At 33.6% G+C, this 16,577-nt stretch overlaps 1 protein-coding gene across 1 annotated transcript in view; it reads right to left on the bottom strand.

The window, feature by feature from the left end:
• The window catches only part of MMRN1 (multimerin 1), a 59,639-nt gene that overhangs the window by 23,636 nt on the left and 19,426 nt on the right, over positions 1 to 16,577 (bottom strand). Inside the window, exons 4-5 of the mRNA XM_015450653.4 lie at positions 7,603 to 7,704; positions 2,879 to 3,052 (exon numbers count right to left, since the gene is read on the bottom strand). Of these exons, the coding sequence (XP_015306139.3) occupies positions 2,879 to 3,052; positions 7,603 to 7,704 (276 nt within the window). The remainder of the gene's footprint in view (positions 1 to 2,878; positions 3,053 to 7,602; positions 7,705 to 16,577) is intronic.

The following is a 16,577-nucleotide window of genomic DNA, read 5'->3' as shown; positions in this document are numbered from 1 at the left end:
CATTTAACCAGTCACCCATTTATTAAATAAATATTCATGAAGTACATTCTATATGTTATACAGAGAAAGTAAAATTTAGAAAATTAGACTTCTGGTCTTAAAAAAGAATATGTAAGTATCATTGAGTGTAAGGTACTATTCAATAGTAATATTAATATTACTCTTTCTAATAAGAACATTTAGTCATTTCCCATTAGTTAAAAATGACTCTAATTCTCCTGATGTCAAAAACTTGATGAAATATAATAAAACATTTAAGGTTCAGATTAGACCTTCTTTGACTTTATAACCTTACAATTTTTCAAAATTTAAAAGAAATAATAAAATTTAAGCTTTATTGACTTTATTAGTTGTGAACAATTACAATAAATGTTTAACTTCAGCAAACAAAAAAAACTACATGACCTGAAAGCCATAATAAGAGTAACAATAAGCAAAAACTCTGCAGATAGATAAAACTCAGTACAAAAGCTTGATCAATATAATTAGGAAAAAAAATGAAAATGAATAATATAAATTAGCTATTATGCTTTAACACTTTTTTGGAAAAATACATTGAAGAGAGTGCAAAATCACAGCAATGTCTGAAAAGACATTAAACAGATTATTAGCTTAAAAATGTGTTTTGGGATAAGAAGCTTTTCAGATGACATTCCTACAATTTGTTACTAAACAAGCATCTGTGCAAGAATCTGATTTTGCAAGAACATATCAAAGTGCTTTATGTTAATATTTGAGTGGGCATATCGTTTTAATTCTATTTGATTCTGTTTCCTGTGACTGATATGCTTCCACTTTCTTAAATGCATATTACATTTGGTGACTTACGAGATATATTTGGTATCAGATACCTTCGCATGCCCCTTCTGTGACTGTGAATGTATGGCCTTTTAATAACATTTAGGTGCCTCTTAAGGTATCCACCTCCTCTTAAGGAGTTGAGACATTTGATTTTCAACAGTTTCTATGGCTACTGTCAGATTAAGCAGTGTTTTTCACCTTGAATGTAAAATAAACAAGGGAGGAAGCTGTGGTTTCACTAGGCAAGCACAGCACCTTGCAGGTGGGTTTAGTTTTTGTTTCCTGTAAGAATATTCATTAACTTCAAGCCCTCTGGTTCTTATAATTAACGACTGTGCTCAGTATACAATTAATTCCTCCTATTGAGGAGGGAGTTTCATTATTAACGCTGTTGCTGTGAGTGTGTGATTTTTCTCCTGTGTCAGTGCCACAATCTTTGTAGTAGGCTGGTAGGTCACAAAAAACAGGTGACAGGCTAATTCTCTTAGCTCATGAGAACCAACTCTTGCTAAACAAATCTCATTCAGATGGTTATAGTCAATTACACACTGTTTCTATTTGACTTCTTTCTCATGCTGTCACGTCAGGGGGAAAAATATTTCCTTCTCATGCTTAGCATTGGTAAGGTTGGGTCATATCAGATACGTAGGACAAGGTCTCTCTTTTAGTGGCTGAGTAGCAGCAATTATTTATATGATTAAAAAATCATAATTGTTGTTGAGTTATGTAAGTGTCTGTACTGGTAGATGATATATTAAATATCCACCTATTTGTCTTTTTTAAATCTGAGAACCACAATAGAGAAAAGATAACTTGTGAATCATAAAAATTGGGTTGTACACTGAGTTTTTTAATGAATAAAGCAAAGGGAAAAAACCCAGTAATCCTGAAACTTGCAAACAGACAAGTTTCATACAATAAACCCATTTGGGACACTCCCAGGAACCAAACTAACTGCATGCCTAGAACATCCTTGCCCTACCTGAAACTCTTTTGCCTGGTTAACATCGAGATGGTTTCTCCTTCTAGATGCTTTCCCTGGTCCCCTTAGATTGGATTTGTTGCAAGTGTCAAGTAGTCCCATTGTATCCTGTGTATAACACTTTCATAGCAATTACTCACTATGCATAAATCTCTGTGGCAGGCAGAATAAGACACACCCATTTCCCCCAAGGTGTCCATATGCTAATTCCCCATATCTGTGAATATGTATCTTACATGGCAAAAGGGACTTGGCAAATGTGATTAAAGTTAAGTGCCTTGAGATAGGGAGATTTTTCTGATTATCCAGGTAGGTCCAATGGAGTTACATGGTCAGAAAGATGCAGAGAGAACTCAACACAATGTAGCTGGCTTTAAAGATGGAGGACTATGAGTCAAGAAATGCAGTGGCTTCTAGAAGCTGGGAATGGACCTCAGTTTACAGACATCAAGAAAACAGGGACCTCAGTCCTACAACTGCAAGAAAATGAGTTCTGCCAACAACTTGGATTAGCAGAAAATGGATTATCCTGTAGAGCCTCCAGAAAGAAACATAGCCTGCTTTTAAGCCCACTGCTTTAAGAGCACAAAATTCAGGCAAAGCCTATTCACATATATAAATTTTTTTAAATATTAATAATAACTGGAATGTTTTAGGATATATTTAGTAGATTTTACACCATAACCTAGAAAATTTTGGGGCTAACGATACACTTCAGATTAATATTGAGTCAAACAGGCATCTAGCTGTCTTGATCCCCTAAATGTATCTTTATTCTTGAAGTGGATAACACAATGGAAGTAAATTAATATGACTCGCGTTAACTAAAAATGAATATAAGTAAGGCTATAATTAGATGCATTATGTTTATCAACCAAATGGAATATTCAAAGACTTCAGTATATATAATAAAATGTAGATATTTCAAATTATTTCAGAATTTTAGTGATTTTATATCTCATTCAAAAAATATCTTTCTTAGGTTTCCATACCACCCAGACTAAAGCAAAGATCTCGAAGTGATGTAAGAAAAGAAAAATGAATCATTTGCTTCCTGTGTTACTGAATGAATAATTTATTTTATTTTATTTTTACCTTTTAGAAGAGATTGAAATTCTCTGCCTTTATCTTCATTGACTTTTCCTTCTAGGGAAGAGTAAGTGTTCCTTATGTCATTCACAGTCAAAGAAATATTATCAATCTTGTTCTGCAGAAGTGTCAGTTTCTTTGCCTGGTAGTTTACCTGGTCAGTCATTTTTCGCATCACTTCTGCATATAGAAGAAGAGAAAATTGAGACCATTTAAAAATATATTTTGACCCATAGTTTGTATCATATAATGGAGAAAAACTAAAACCCCCTTTCTTCTATCATCTGGAGCACAACAAGGATGCTCACTTTCACCACTGTTTTTCAACAAAGCACTAGAAGCTCTAGCTAGAGCAATCAGACAAGACAAAGAAATAAAGGGCATTCAAATTAGAAAGGAAGGGGTCAAAGCATCCTTGTTTGCAGATGATATGACCTTATATTTGGAAAAACCTGAAGACTCCACCAAAAAACTATTAGAATGGATAAATGAATTCAGTAAAATTGCAGGATACAAAACCAACATATGAAACTCAGTAGCATTTTTATATGCCAACAGTGAATAAACTGAGAAAGAAAAAAAAGTAATCTCATTTACAGTAGCCACACACAAAGTTAAATACATAAGAATTCAATTAACCAAAGAAGTGGAAGATCACTATAATGAAAACTATAAAACACTAATGAAAGAAATTGAAGATATGTCATGTTCATGGATAGGAAGAATAAATATTGTTAAAATGTCCATACTATCCAAAGCAACCTTCAGATTCAATGCAATCCCTATCAAAACACTGATGACATTCTTCACAGAAATACAAAAAAAAAAAAAATCCTAAAATTTATATGGAACAACAAAAGACCCAGAATAACCAAAGTTTACCTAAGCAAAAAGAACAACTGAAGGAACAACTGGAGGAATCATATTACCTGACTTCAAATTATAATACAGAACTATAGTAACCAAAACAGCATGGTACTGGAATAAAAACAAATAGACCAATGGAATAGAATAGAGAACCCAGAAACAAATCCACATATCTACAGTGAGCTCATTTTCAACAAAGGTGCCAAGAACAAACACTGGGGAAAAGACAATCTCTTTAATAAATGGTGCTGGGGAAATTGGATGTCCATATGCAGAAGAATGACTCTAGACCTCTATCTCTTGCCATGCACAAAAATAAAATAAAAAAGGATTAACTATTTAAGTCTAAGACCTCAAAACATGAAACTCCTACAATAAAACATTGGAGAAAGTCTCTAAGACATTGGTCTGGGCAAAAATTTCTTGAGTAATACCCCACAACCACAGATGCTCAAAGTAAAAATGGACAAATGGGATCACATCAAGTTTAAAAGCTTCTACACAGCAAAGGAAACAACCAACAGAGTCAAGACACAACCCACAGAATGAGAGAAAATCCTTGCAAACCACCCATCTGACAAGGGACTAAATAATCAACATATATATGAAGGTCAAACAACCCTATAGGAAAACATCTGATAATCCAATCAAAAAATGGGCAAAAGATTTGAATAGACATTTTCAAAAGAAGACACACAAATGGCAAACAGGCATATAAAAAGGTGCTTAGCATAACTGATCATCAGAGAAACTCAAACCAAAACTACTATGAGATATCATCTCACCTCAGTTAAAATGACTTATATCCAAAAGATAGGAAATAACAAATGCTGACCAGGATGTGGAGAAAAGGGAACCGCCACACCCTGTTGGTAGGAATGTAAATTAGTACAACCATTATGGAGAACAGTTTGGAGGTTCCTCAAAAACTAAAAAGAGAGATACCACATGATCTAGCAATCCCACTGCTAGGTAAATACACAAAAGAAAGGAAATCAGTATATCCAAGAGGTATCCACACTCTCATGTATTTTGCAGCACTATTCGCAGCAATAGCCAAGATATGGAAGAAATATATGTGACCATCAACAGATGAATAGATAAAGAAAATGTGGTATATATGCACAATGGAGTATTATTCAGCCATTAAAAACAAAGAAACAACATGGATGCAACTGGAGATCATTATGCTAAGGGAAATAAGCCAGGAACAGAAAGACAAATATCACATGTTCTCACATATTTGTGGGATCTAAACATCAAAACAATTGAACTCAAGGAGATAGAGAGTAGAAGGATGGTTATCAGAGGCTGGGAAGGATAATGGCTGATTGGAGTGAGGTGGAATGGTTCATCTCCCAGGTGCAAGCGATTCCTCTGCCTCTGCCTCCCAAGTAGCTGGGACTACAGGTGTGTGCCACCACGTGCGGCTAATTTAGTAGAGACGGGATTTCACCATGTTGGCCAGGATGTTCTTGATCTCCTGACCTTGTAATCCACCCGCCTTGGCCTCCCAAAGTGCTGAGATTACAGGCGTGAGCCACCACACCCAGCCTAAAACCATTTAAATGTTTAATTAAAAATTAAATATATATGTGTGTGTGTGTGTATATATATATATGTTTAAAAATATATAAATACAAATTTGTTTTTTATTTGAGTATAAAAATTTTGTTAGAGGCTGGGCACAGTGGCTCACAGCTGTAGTCCCAGCACTTTGGGAGGCTGAGGCAGGTGGACTGCTTTGGCCCAGAGGTTCAAGACTAGCCTGGGCAACATGGCTAAACCTCATCTCTGTAAAGAAAAAAAAAAATTAACCAGGCATGGTGGCACACGCCTGTAGTCCCAGCTGTTTGGGCACCTGAGGCAGGAGGACTGGTTGAGCTCTGGAGATGGAGGCTCCAGATGCATGATCACTTCACTGTACTCCTGCCTGGGTGACACAGAGAGACCCTGTCTCTAAAAACATTAATAAGTAAATAAATAAATAAATAAAAATAAAAAAGAAGAACAAAATAAAGAATGAATAAGACCTACTATTTAATAGCACAATGTTGTGACTATAGTCAATAATAATTTAATTATACATTTTAAAATAACTAAGAGAATATAATTGGATTGTTCGTAACCGAAAGGATACATGCTTGAGGGGCTGGATACCTCCTTCTCCATTATGTGATTATTACACATTGTGTACCTGTATCAAAACAATATATACACCTACTATGTACCCACAAAAATTAAAAATTAATTATATGTATTTAAAACCACTTAATTTTTTATTTTTTATTTTTGAGACCGAGTCTCGCTCTGTTGCCAGGCTGCAGTGCAGTGGCATGTTGTCGGCTCACTGCAATCTCTGCCTCCCGGGTTCAAGAGATTCTCCTGCCTCAGCCTCCCAAGTAGCTGGGACTACAGGAGGGCACCACCATGCCTGGCTAACTTTTTTTATTTTAGTAGAGACGGGGTTTCACCATGTAGGCCAGGATGTTCTTGATCTTCTGACCTCATGATCCACCTGCCTCAGCCTCCCAAAGTGCTGGGATTATAGACATGAGCTACTGTGCCTGGCCTAAAACCACTTCAATTTTTAATTAAAAATTAAATATATATATACATTTAAAATCACTTAAATTTCATGATAGATTTGAAGGTAATTCAAATAAACTATATTTGCACTAATACATTTGAAAATACAAGCCTATATTCATTTAGCAAATGGCAACTTGAATGTTAAGACTAAGTGTAGAAATTTGTAAAAAGCATTATAATAGCTTCGATTTCTAAAATGTTTTAACTTTTCTCAGAATTTTCTGTTTTAAAAAAATTATTTCAAAGAGTTACTGTTACACTCTCAAAAAGAAACAAAGGGGCAGAAAACCAAAATAACTTGCTCGCAGTTACAGAGCTGATGGCTCATCTTCTGCTTCCAAATTCAATACCTCGATATTAAAAATATGCAGCTGTATATATGTATGTAGTTGTAGCTATGTTCTGAGAATTTTATTGTTTACCGAGGTATTCATTAATCAAGGATAAAGAGACTTATAATTTAGTTTGAATCACTTTATATAGCAATAATACTGTCTATCCCTTTACACATGTATTGCAGTAATTCAAGAATGTTATGGTCTTTTATAAAGATACTGAATTTCAATCCCTTAAAAAATTACAATACCATTGTTAGGGGATATTCAGCTGCGTTCTTAAAGACAGCCCTTTAAGTGACATTTCTTAATTGAATGCCTTGTTTTGTATGACTAGATCCATGCCAAACACAGTGAATAGATGTTTTAAGCAGCAACCAACCTTATGTTTGTCAGAGCTAAAGTTTAGCTTAAAAGAAATGGCAAAACCTGATTAGAAAGATGGAAAAACATGTGACATGCCAGCTTTGGATCAGCAGGAGGTTCTTGTTGATTCTTAGTCATAATTTCGTTTCTTAGGGATCAGCACCTGTTAAGCGATCTCTTATCAATGAATGGAAGAGAGCCTTCTTAGATCCCTTAAAATAATACGTTGTTCCTTCCATGTCAAGGGTCTTCCATAATGGCACTCTTTGGAGAACGAAAGTTTGGTCTTGTTTTGGAAACCTGTGGTTTCCTTACAACCTAATATCATAGCATTTTTATTCCTTCTGTGTTTGCACACAAAGCTTCAATAATTGTACATGGTCTTTTCAGTACCTATTATAGCTTACCCACAATTTCTCCCAACATCCAGCACCAGTAGAAAAGGACTGAGAAGTATGCTAATGTGTCACCATCAATCATTTGACAGCTAAGAGATTTCTTGCTTAGAAGTTGTAATAAATAGCACTGGCAATAATTGGGTTAGAGATGATAGCAATTACAGTCTATGACCTGGGTCACCACAGTCTTGCTGCTGCTGCTCAGCTACTCCTCTGCCAACAGCTGTATGACTTTCAGCCTGGTTGGTGTGTATCAAATGTTGCTGTTCCTGGGCTAAAAGGAAGCAGAAAGAGAACAGAGACAGTTAAGCGCTGGGACGGCCTCATTTTTTCCAGTCCTGAACAATAATGTGGCTGACATTCATTTTCCCGTGTACTGAAGCATGATGGTCGGGGATGATTGCAGAGTAAGCTGCTCCGCCCCCAACCATAGGGCAATGTGACACCACACTGGAGTGGGAAATGCAGGACTCTAATTCTGCTTGGAAAAAAAATAAAATTATTCAGGCCTCCTTTCCATGAAAATGGATAGTAGTTTGCGGGAGCTGTGTAAAGTAGCAGATGTATACTGCCTGCCTAATTGAGGAGATTTTAAAATCTGCTGTGTTAAAAGCTGTAACAGTTTTATAAGTGGACTGCCACAAAGGCTGATTGTTTAACAAGGCAATTTCCAACTGAGGTCTACTTGGATAAAAGGGACAGCTACAGGTTCCTTACTAAAATAAAAATAGCTATTTCATTAATAGTGCCACTTAAATGGATTGTTTCCAGATTTTTATAGTCTCAAACTGGACTAAAAATAAAAGTAAACTATTGCAGGCATATTTCAAGCAAATCAACTGGTAAAGTCAGTGAAATTTCATTAAATAGAAATTCTCGTAAAATAAGTCAACTCTATTGAAGATTTAACATGACTCAAGCAATATTTTAAATGGCAATATAGTTTTTCTTCGGGGAAAACAGTTTAGAGAAATGAACTATTTAAAATATTGAGAACAGGGCAGGTGTGGTGGCTAATGCTTGTAATCCCAGCACTTTTGGGAGGCCAAGACAGGTGGATCACTTGAAATCAGAGCTCAAGACCCACCTGGCCAACATAGTGAAAGCCCGTCTCTATTAAAAATACAAAAATTAGTCTAGTGTGGTGGTGGGTGCCTGTAATTCCAGCTACTCGGGAGGCTGAGGCAGGAGAATCAATTAAACCCAGGAGGCGGAGGTTGCAGTGAGCCAAGATGGCACCACTGCACTCCAGCCTGGGGGATAGAGCAGGAATCTGCTAATAAATCAATCAATAAATAATAACAATAAAAATAAATAAAATAAAATATTGAGACCATCAAGTAATGTGGCTTTAATTTACAGACTTCTAATGAACAAATTTATCCATTAAAGTCTGCATGTCAGACATGAGGAAACAAATGTTTTGTGTCTGGCTGTGCTTCTTCCCATGTGAATTTATGAACCAATGAAACTCTGCATCTCTGGCACATGTTAATTATGCTCCCTAAGCCATATGTGGCCGTGACTATAGTACTTAAGCTTCTCTACTCCACAGGAAGTATATTTGATATTAATTTGACTCTCTATTGTTAGATTGAATTTTGCATTGTTTTTCTTCAGGGCATTGAGCTAAATTAATGAATTTCCATTCATGTCCAATATTTTTGTTTTGACGCTGTTTCTTTTTGATTTTCATTTCCTCCACTGTATTCTATAAAGTCCTGTGTAATTGTTGACTTATCTGGTGGACAAAGGCAATCTGCAGCTTGGGAAATAGTGTAATTATTTAGGGGATGGAGTGGGTGGCGAAAAGTGTAAATCTTCTTCTAAGACCTAGCAATAAGGTTATTATAGTGTAAGTTTAAATTAATTCACACAGATACAACCATTTAATCATTGCATAAATTTTTATCATGATTCCTCCTTAAATGGTGTAATAAGGCCTTTTATTCTGGCAGCTTAAATGTAAATCCATCCAAGAGTATAACTAGAGAGTAAAGCAATGGTTCTTAGACTGGGGTTCCTTAATCAGCAGTATGAGCATCACCTGGAAACTTTTGGAGGTAGAACTTCTAGAACCCCACCTTGGACCTACTAATTTAAATATGAGTATTAAGGATACAAACTTAAAAGTATTTATAGCAGTAAGAACAGGTGAATTTAACAGCATGAACAATGATCTTTTCATTTATTTGCTGCTTACATTTTTGGCTAGATCATAGGAACAAAAAGAGCTGGTGCATTTGAAGGTAGTACCATTACTCAGTAGGCTGTGGATACTTCGTTAGGAAGGGAAGCATAATTATAGTGAAAGCAAAGATAATATTGTTTTATGGTGTACAAACAAGGTTACTCTTCAAATTTCCTTTTCTATCATTAACTTTTATTATAACACATATTTCTTTACATCCCATTAGAAACTTTTTTTTCTCATGGATGGAAATCAGAAGTTCCTGTATACTTTGAAACATTAAGTGTCCATGTTCTTTTCACTCCCTCATCTGAGATTCTCATTCAGTAGATCTATTTTGGGGAATGGGACATGTGCATATTAAAAAACAAACAAAACAAAACAAAAAACTCTACAGGTGATTTCCATGTATGGCCCTGGTTAGGAACACTAATTTAGAACAAATTGCTAAGCTTTCTACTTCTAAGAGGGAAATTCATTGTTATAATGCAGAAAATACTAGATAGATTAATACTAAAATTGTAATCCAGAAATCAATCTTCATAGACTTTTAAATAGCATTCCTGTTCATAACAAAGGCATGTGTTGAAGACATGATTTAATAAAGTTTAAGAAATGAAAACCTTGAGTCTCATACCATTCCTTAACGAGTGAGTGAAGTGGGATGGGGGTGGAAGGTGCCTTTCACAGGTTCCTGATTTCCTCATGTAGACATTACCATTCTTTCTATTGTTATAGCACAAGATCCCTAAAGAGGCACTGCTAAGCATGGAAGCATATGAAGGGTGTTTGTGCTGCCTTCACAGCAATCAAATCTACAGCCCAATGACAATTTTAGAACGTCTCAGAAATAAAATCGCTTTCCACTCAAAAGCCAGACTGTTGCTCCTTACTCCCATCTAGCAACATTGCACATTCCCCAACTCCATGATTGTGTTTTGCCAGTATGTAGCAATGTGGTCGGCCAATTGTTAAAATATTGAAATATAATAAAGCCACAACTGTTGGCAAATATATAATGCTGAAGTCCAATAACTGACAGGCTGAGTTATACCAATTATAATATTAACTAATTACAAGTTAATCATGGATACATGATAAAGGATATATTTTTTAGGATATGTGATGAATGGAATTCCTACTGTGGCAACATCTGAAAACTATTTTTCAAAATTAGCATTTTGTTGGACCGATGTCAGGCACTGCATAGATTCCGTGAAACAGTCAGTGTTTTAGTAGAATGAACTGTTTATCATTACTTATGATTTATGTATTTGTTAGAACTTCCAAATCTTTTGGTGCTCAATTTATTTTACTTATTAGTATGTGCTAATTGTTCTAAATGCATAGTTATTTGATAATTATAGTCCAGAAGTTTATAGTAAATTATTGAAGACACTGAAAAAGAAACAAGAGTTTAACCAAATTTTAAAAGCATTTGTTTCAGGTATCATGAGTATGAATTTTTTGAATCTGAGAATAAAACAAAAATTTTATCACTTAGGAACCTAGTCGTAAATTAGGTAATGATACTGTGACAAACTCAGTTAGTCTGGAACATCTTTTAATATGTACAACATCTAAATAATACCAAATAATTATAAAAAATAAATTCAATATTAAATAAATAAGCTACATTTCTGGAATGAAAATCAACTTGATTTTCAATATTAGTAGATTATTTTTTCTTGCTAGGTAAATGTTAGATTCAAACAATCATACAAATTTGTATAATAAAGAGATAAAATTGCTAGACTCATTTTTCATCATAATGACATTTACCCATTATGTTAAACATCATTTGCAACCATGAATCATGAAGAAGAAAATATTAAAGAATGTTATGAAATTAGTCTCATGAAATAAGTATTCTTAATAATAAAATTTTTCAATGAAATCAATTGAAGTAAAAAACTTAAAAAATACTTTATCAGATGTTAATAAAGTGCCCATAAAATAAATAAAATATTTAGAAAAAAATCAGAATTTTAAATTATTTCTTTTTTAAAATAATAAGAGAATTAAAAATAATAGAGCATTTTAGAAAATAAAAATATTATAGAACATACCTAATATAATAATTCTGATCTAGGAATATCATTACAAATCAGTTTTATGATACTGCTTTTCGTAAGACAACTTCTTAGAAAACTTAAAAGTCAACTTGAAAAAATATAAAAGTATTATTAATGAAACTTGAACTCTTTCATATACAAGTATTTTCATAATTTTACTAAAATGTAAAAATCAAGAATTTTAAAGCAGTTAATTTTTTTAATCTCAGTAAATCAGAAGGAAAAGCATCTTTAATACTACATTAGTAATGTAGTAATACATATGAACACTCGAGAAAGGAATTTTCCACGAAATTTGTGTATGTGAAAATTTAATTTTTTAGATAGGTGAAGCCAGTGCAATAATAGTGAAAAAGTAAACCAGGAGTTCCAGGCAAAATTTTAGATAGACTTCTGTTATTTTTTTAAATTTTGGCACTCTAAGTTACTGTATTCAAATATTTCTGACTGAAAGTATAATGTGTTATCAAGTAAACACTTGAAATCTTTTCTAGATGAATTTCATATTTACTACTATATATCAAATAGGGAAGAGACAATAAAAATAGACTAGAGGGAGAGAGAAAGATAGAAAGACAGATGGAAAGCAAGAGTACATGCTAAAAATTAAAATAATAAAAATTAGAAGAATATTTGGACTTCAAAGATAGCCTGTGATACTACAGCTAAAAAGGCATTTTTAAAATTCTATCAAGCCCTATGAATTCACTTTCGTATAAATTGTGAAATTTAACATTTGGAAAATAGACTTTTAAAAAAAAAGAAATGATTTTCAGAGATGACACACTAACAGAAATGCCAATCCTTTTTCAGCTTTACAAGAAAATTCCCCTTGTTAAACTGGAGACAATTTAAAAAACTGATCAAAGATAGTATAGATATAAAAATTTCATGTATTCTGTAAATATACATTTGAAACATATATATTCTATTTTAAATGAGCATATATTAATTGAAATCTATAGATGTATATATACTATTTGAAATAAAAACTAGTAAAAGACCAATTATATAAGAAAAAAGTTTTCTAATAAATTGTTTGAAAATAAAATTTATGTGACAAAACTAAAAAAATGCAATAAATATTCTTTGATTTATGCTGCCAGATGAATTTGGCCTTATGACATTTACAAAGCTCTATAAACAAATAGGATATTTATATAAGAATTTTCATGATTTAGTTAACAGTAAAGATAGTAAACTTTCAAAAATACACACAGTATTCAAGTGCTGATAAAAATTGAATGCAATCACTTTTTATTCAGGAAAGCCCAACAGATAATTCAGCAGGAGGATAATTTAACTGATGTTAATAGAAATTACAAACTTATTGAGACCTCATGTCACCCAGTTTCTCTAAATCTGATGGGTAAGTCATTAAAGGAGGTTGAGAGAGTTCCCTATATTAAATTACCTCTCTGACCAGGACATCATTTAGCTGGTATCATCCATGGCAAAAGAGCACACCAATATAATTTGTAGAAATCAATAAATTGCTTAGAAATTATTAGAATGACATGAGTAATTTTTGGTATGATTTATCTTACTTTCTTACTTGGTCTGTAGTTTTAGACTGTGTTATAGACAATGCTTTAATTTAAGAAAATAAAAAGTAATGCATTCTTAATTTTTGATTTATATACAATATTGACTGTGACTGCTGCCCCTTCCCACCAATCATCATAATCAAAAGGCAGATTGGTTTGGGTGCTCGTGATCCTGAAGTGGAGAGACCTCAATACAAATCACAAAAGCATTTTACACAGGATTTATTTCCGGGGTTCAAAATACTTTGGTAAAGCTTTATTATAAATAGTGACATGTTATTTTAAGTTGCATTTTATAATGGAATTTTAGTCAGTTCTTTTCATTTTACTTCTTACAAAGTATTACATGCTGCATATTTAATATGAAGATTATAATATAATGTTTTACTTAACATCCTTCAAGGACTGGGAAGCAAGGGCAAGGTCTCTCTCTCTCTCTCTCTCTCTCTCTCTCTCTCTCTCTCTCACACACACACACACACACACACACACACACACACACACAAGGATGTGTGGGGGGGTATTTTAACTCTTCTAGGATCCTATTTGAGACTTCAGTAGGAGCACTTCATCAATATATAGTTCCTTCTGTGTACCCAGTCTAGGAAAGATCCTGAATGCTCAAGAAGTAAAAATTTACCTAGGTGAGAGGTAAAGTGTCAAGAATAGAAAAGAGGCAAATGAAGAGCATCAAAGTTTAATTTTCTATTGACCTGAGGGTCAAAAGAATTTGAGATATATATCACTCATGTGATCTTGAAAAATGCTATTACATTAAAAAAGGGAATAGACAGTAATATGTGGGAGATAATCAATATATTGAAAATAGTAACCAAAAACATAAGAAAAAACTTTAAAATCAGTGACAAGAGGGAGAGGAGAGAGTAAATTAAAAAGTTGTCAGAAAGAAAAAAAACAGCAATTGAAAGAGATAAAAAAATAAACATATATAGAAGAATCAAGTAAAAATCTAGTTTTCCTGTACACTAAAATTTGATGATTCATTCCTCAGTATATGAAAATAATATATATAAAATGAGAGAAATTAAGCTTTTTTCATATTTTATAGTTTCAAGATCGCTAATTTGAAAGAAAATGTGATTATGAAGTATTTTATAGTATTAAATGCCAAAAATTAATGTAATTGCATGTGTATATGTGCATGTTCATAAAGCTTCCCATTTGCTCTTAGCAATATTGTTAAATCCTTTTTTTTTTTTTTTTTAGAATCTAAGTGAGAAAACTGTACTCCTGAATAAAAGAAACAACTATTAAGCATCACACAAAGATCCTTGAGATCCAATTGTCACATGAATCTCTTTGCTCGGGAATTCATTAGATGGAGTCCCTGCCAAGGCTGTTAAAAACTTGAAATGCCTGTTTTACAAATTCAATAGTTTATGTTATCTTTCCCTACTTCTGTTTGTTGACTGGAGTTCAATACTTCCATTCATCCCAATTTATTACACGGGATTTAACCAGCCACAGCAAAGAGCTGATAGGATCTCTGACAGTGGAGTCAGTTACTCTCCTGTGATAAAGAGCCTCGTTGATTGATGCTCTTTTGTTTTTTCATTTAGCAATCTTTCTGTCTCCCCAAATGTATTCTCTACCACAAGGACTGCCACAGATTCTAGGTTTTCCAAGCAATCTATCTTTCACTTGACACAGACCTTTGCTTTGTTCCTTACAGGACAGATTTCTAAGTTTCTTTTTCTTGTTCCCTTCTAAGCGATAAGCACAGGGACAGAGGACATTTATTTCAGTCAACTAAATTTGTAAAGATGTTTGTGCACTTCAGATTTTTTTTAAATGCAATATATTTTTTAAGTTGGATTCCTTTTTGCTTTTCTCCCAGCACAATTACTCTCTTTTTTTTCCCCTTGCAATGGAAGCCCTGACCTTGATGGATCAAGGACTTACAGAAGCAAGGTCTGCAAGTGTCTACAGTAGGAGCAACAGCTTCCTTATTAGATCCTTTTTTTTTTTTTAATTAGATGGGTTTTATTTGCATTATTTTGTTGTTGTTTTCCTTCCAGGCCTTTGAACCATATGGAGGAAGTCATTAATGGCAACTCAGTAATGAGAATGTTTGCTCTCTCCCACTCAGAGCCAGAAAACCTTCCTGTGTGGCTTGAGGAGACAGATTTCCAGCTGATCCATCAATATCAGGTGAATACTGGCATGGTGAATGTTCGGTGTACATATTAAGCTTTACTGAGATTTACTAGTTAAATTGAAGTAGGCAATTTGGTGCAACAACCACTTATGGTACACAGTGTTCTTCACTAAAGGCATCATCATTTTATTGTGAAAGATGCTTAGAGAAGGTAATGTTCTTTCTCAAAGAAGAAAACATTTGCTACTGCTGGGAAGAACTAGACATGCAAAACTGCAGGGAATGCATTTTACAATCCTCCTGCTGGAGAAGCCCCATATTCAAATGTTAGTTACAGTAGCTCTTATATAATTTATTGCATGATTTCACAGCATTTGTAAAACCAAATATTTGTTATATATTCATAACATATGGTAGGGGCCAGTTTATTTCAGCACTTGTACATGCTCACATTTTGTCAGCATTCATAATATCTGTAGTACAAAACAGAATGTTATAAGATACCTTCTTCCTATAAAAGATCTGATGATTAAAGCCACTGTATTTTTAAAAACAGATTTGCAGACAAGTTTTCTTCATCCTCTGTAATCTAACATTATTTGTGTTTAAATCATTGCCCTTTGTGTTGTTAAAGTAAGTCACGATTTCCTTGTCCCACTTCAGAATATTTTAGAGACATCTACTGGAAAAGAGCATTATTGCAAATTTTATAAAACAGGTTTAAGTGTATGTTACTGCTGACTTTTTGAAAAGTGTCTTGAATACCATATCACAAAATTAGGTCCTTTCTAAAGGCAAAACCCTTGTGCAAACTGTCTTTGATGACTCATTCCTCATTATGTACAAATATATATATTTGAAATGAGAAAATGACATAACAAATGTAAAACATATCAGAATTATTGCTTTGATGTTGGACTTAAAGCTCCTTTTTTCCCCATATAAGGTTCTATTCATTTAGATTTTTAAAATTGGTTTCCTTTTGATAATATGATGAATATTTTTACAAGGTAATCTAGAACTGTGGCTACCAGTATTTTGATTATCTTGAGTTGCAGCTGAAGTACATGTGTAGCAGATTAGCATATTGTGGAATAAAGAGAGAATCACCCATGGATTCTGAGTCACCACATCTCTTTCTAACAGTTTCGCAATGGATTTACATCCCCAAAGAAATAGAAAGAAGGGTATAAAAGAAAGAAATGGAAAGAAGGG

This window comes from Macaca fascicularis, chromosome 5, assembly GCF_037993035.2.
Source record: "Macaca fascicularis isolate 582-1 chromosome 5, T2T-MFA8v1.1".
Classification (NCBI taxonomy): domain Eukaryota; kingdom Metazoa; phylum Chordata; class Mammalia; order Primates; family Cercopithecidae; genus Macaca; species Macaca fascicularis.
The sequence above is the reverse complement of the archived record's forward strand: the minus strand, read 5'-3'. Positions and strand labels throughout refer to the sequence as shown.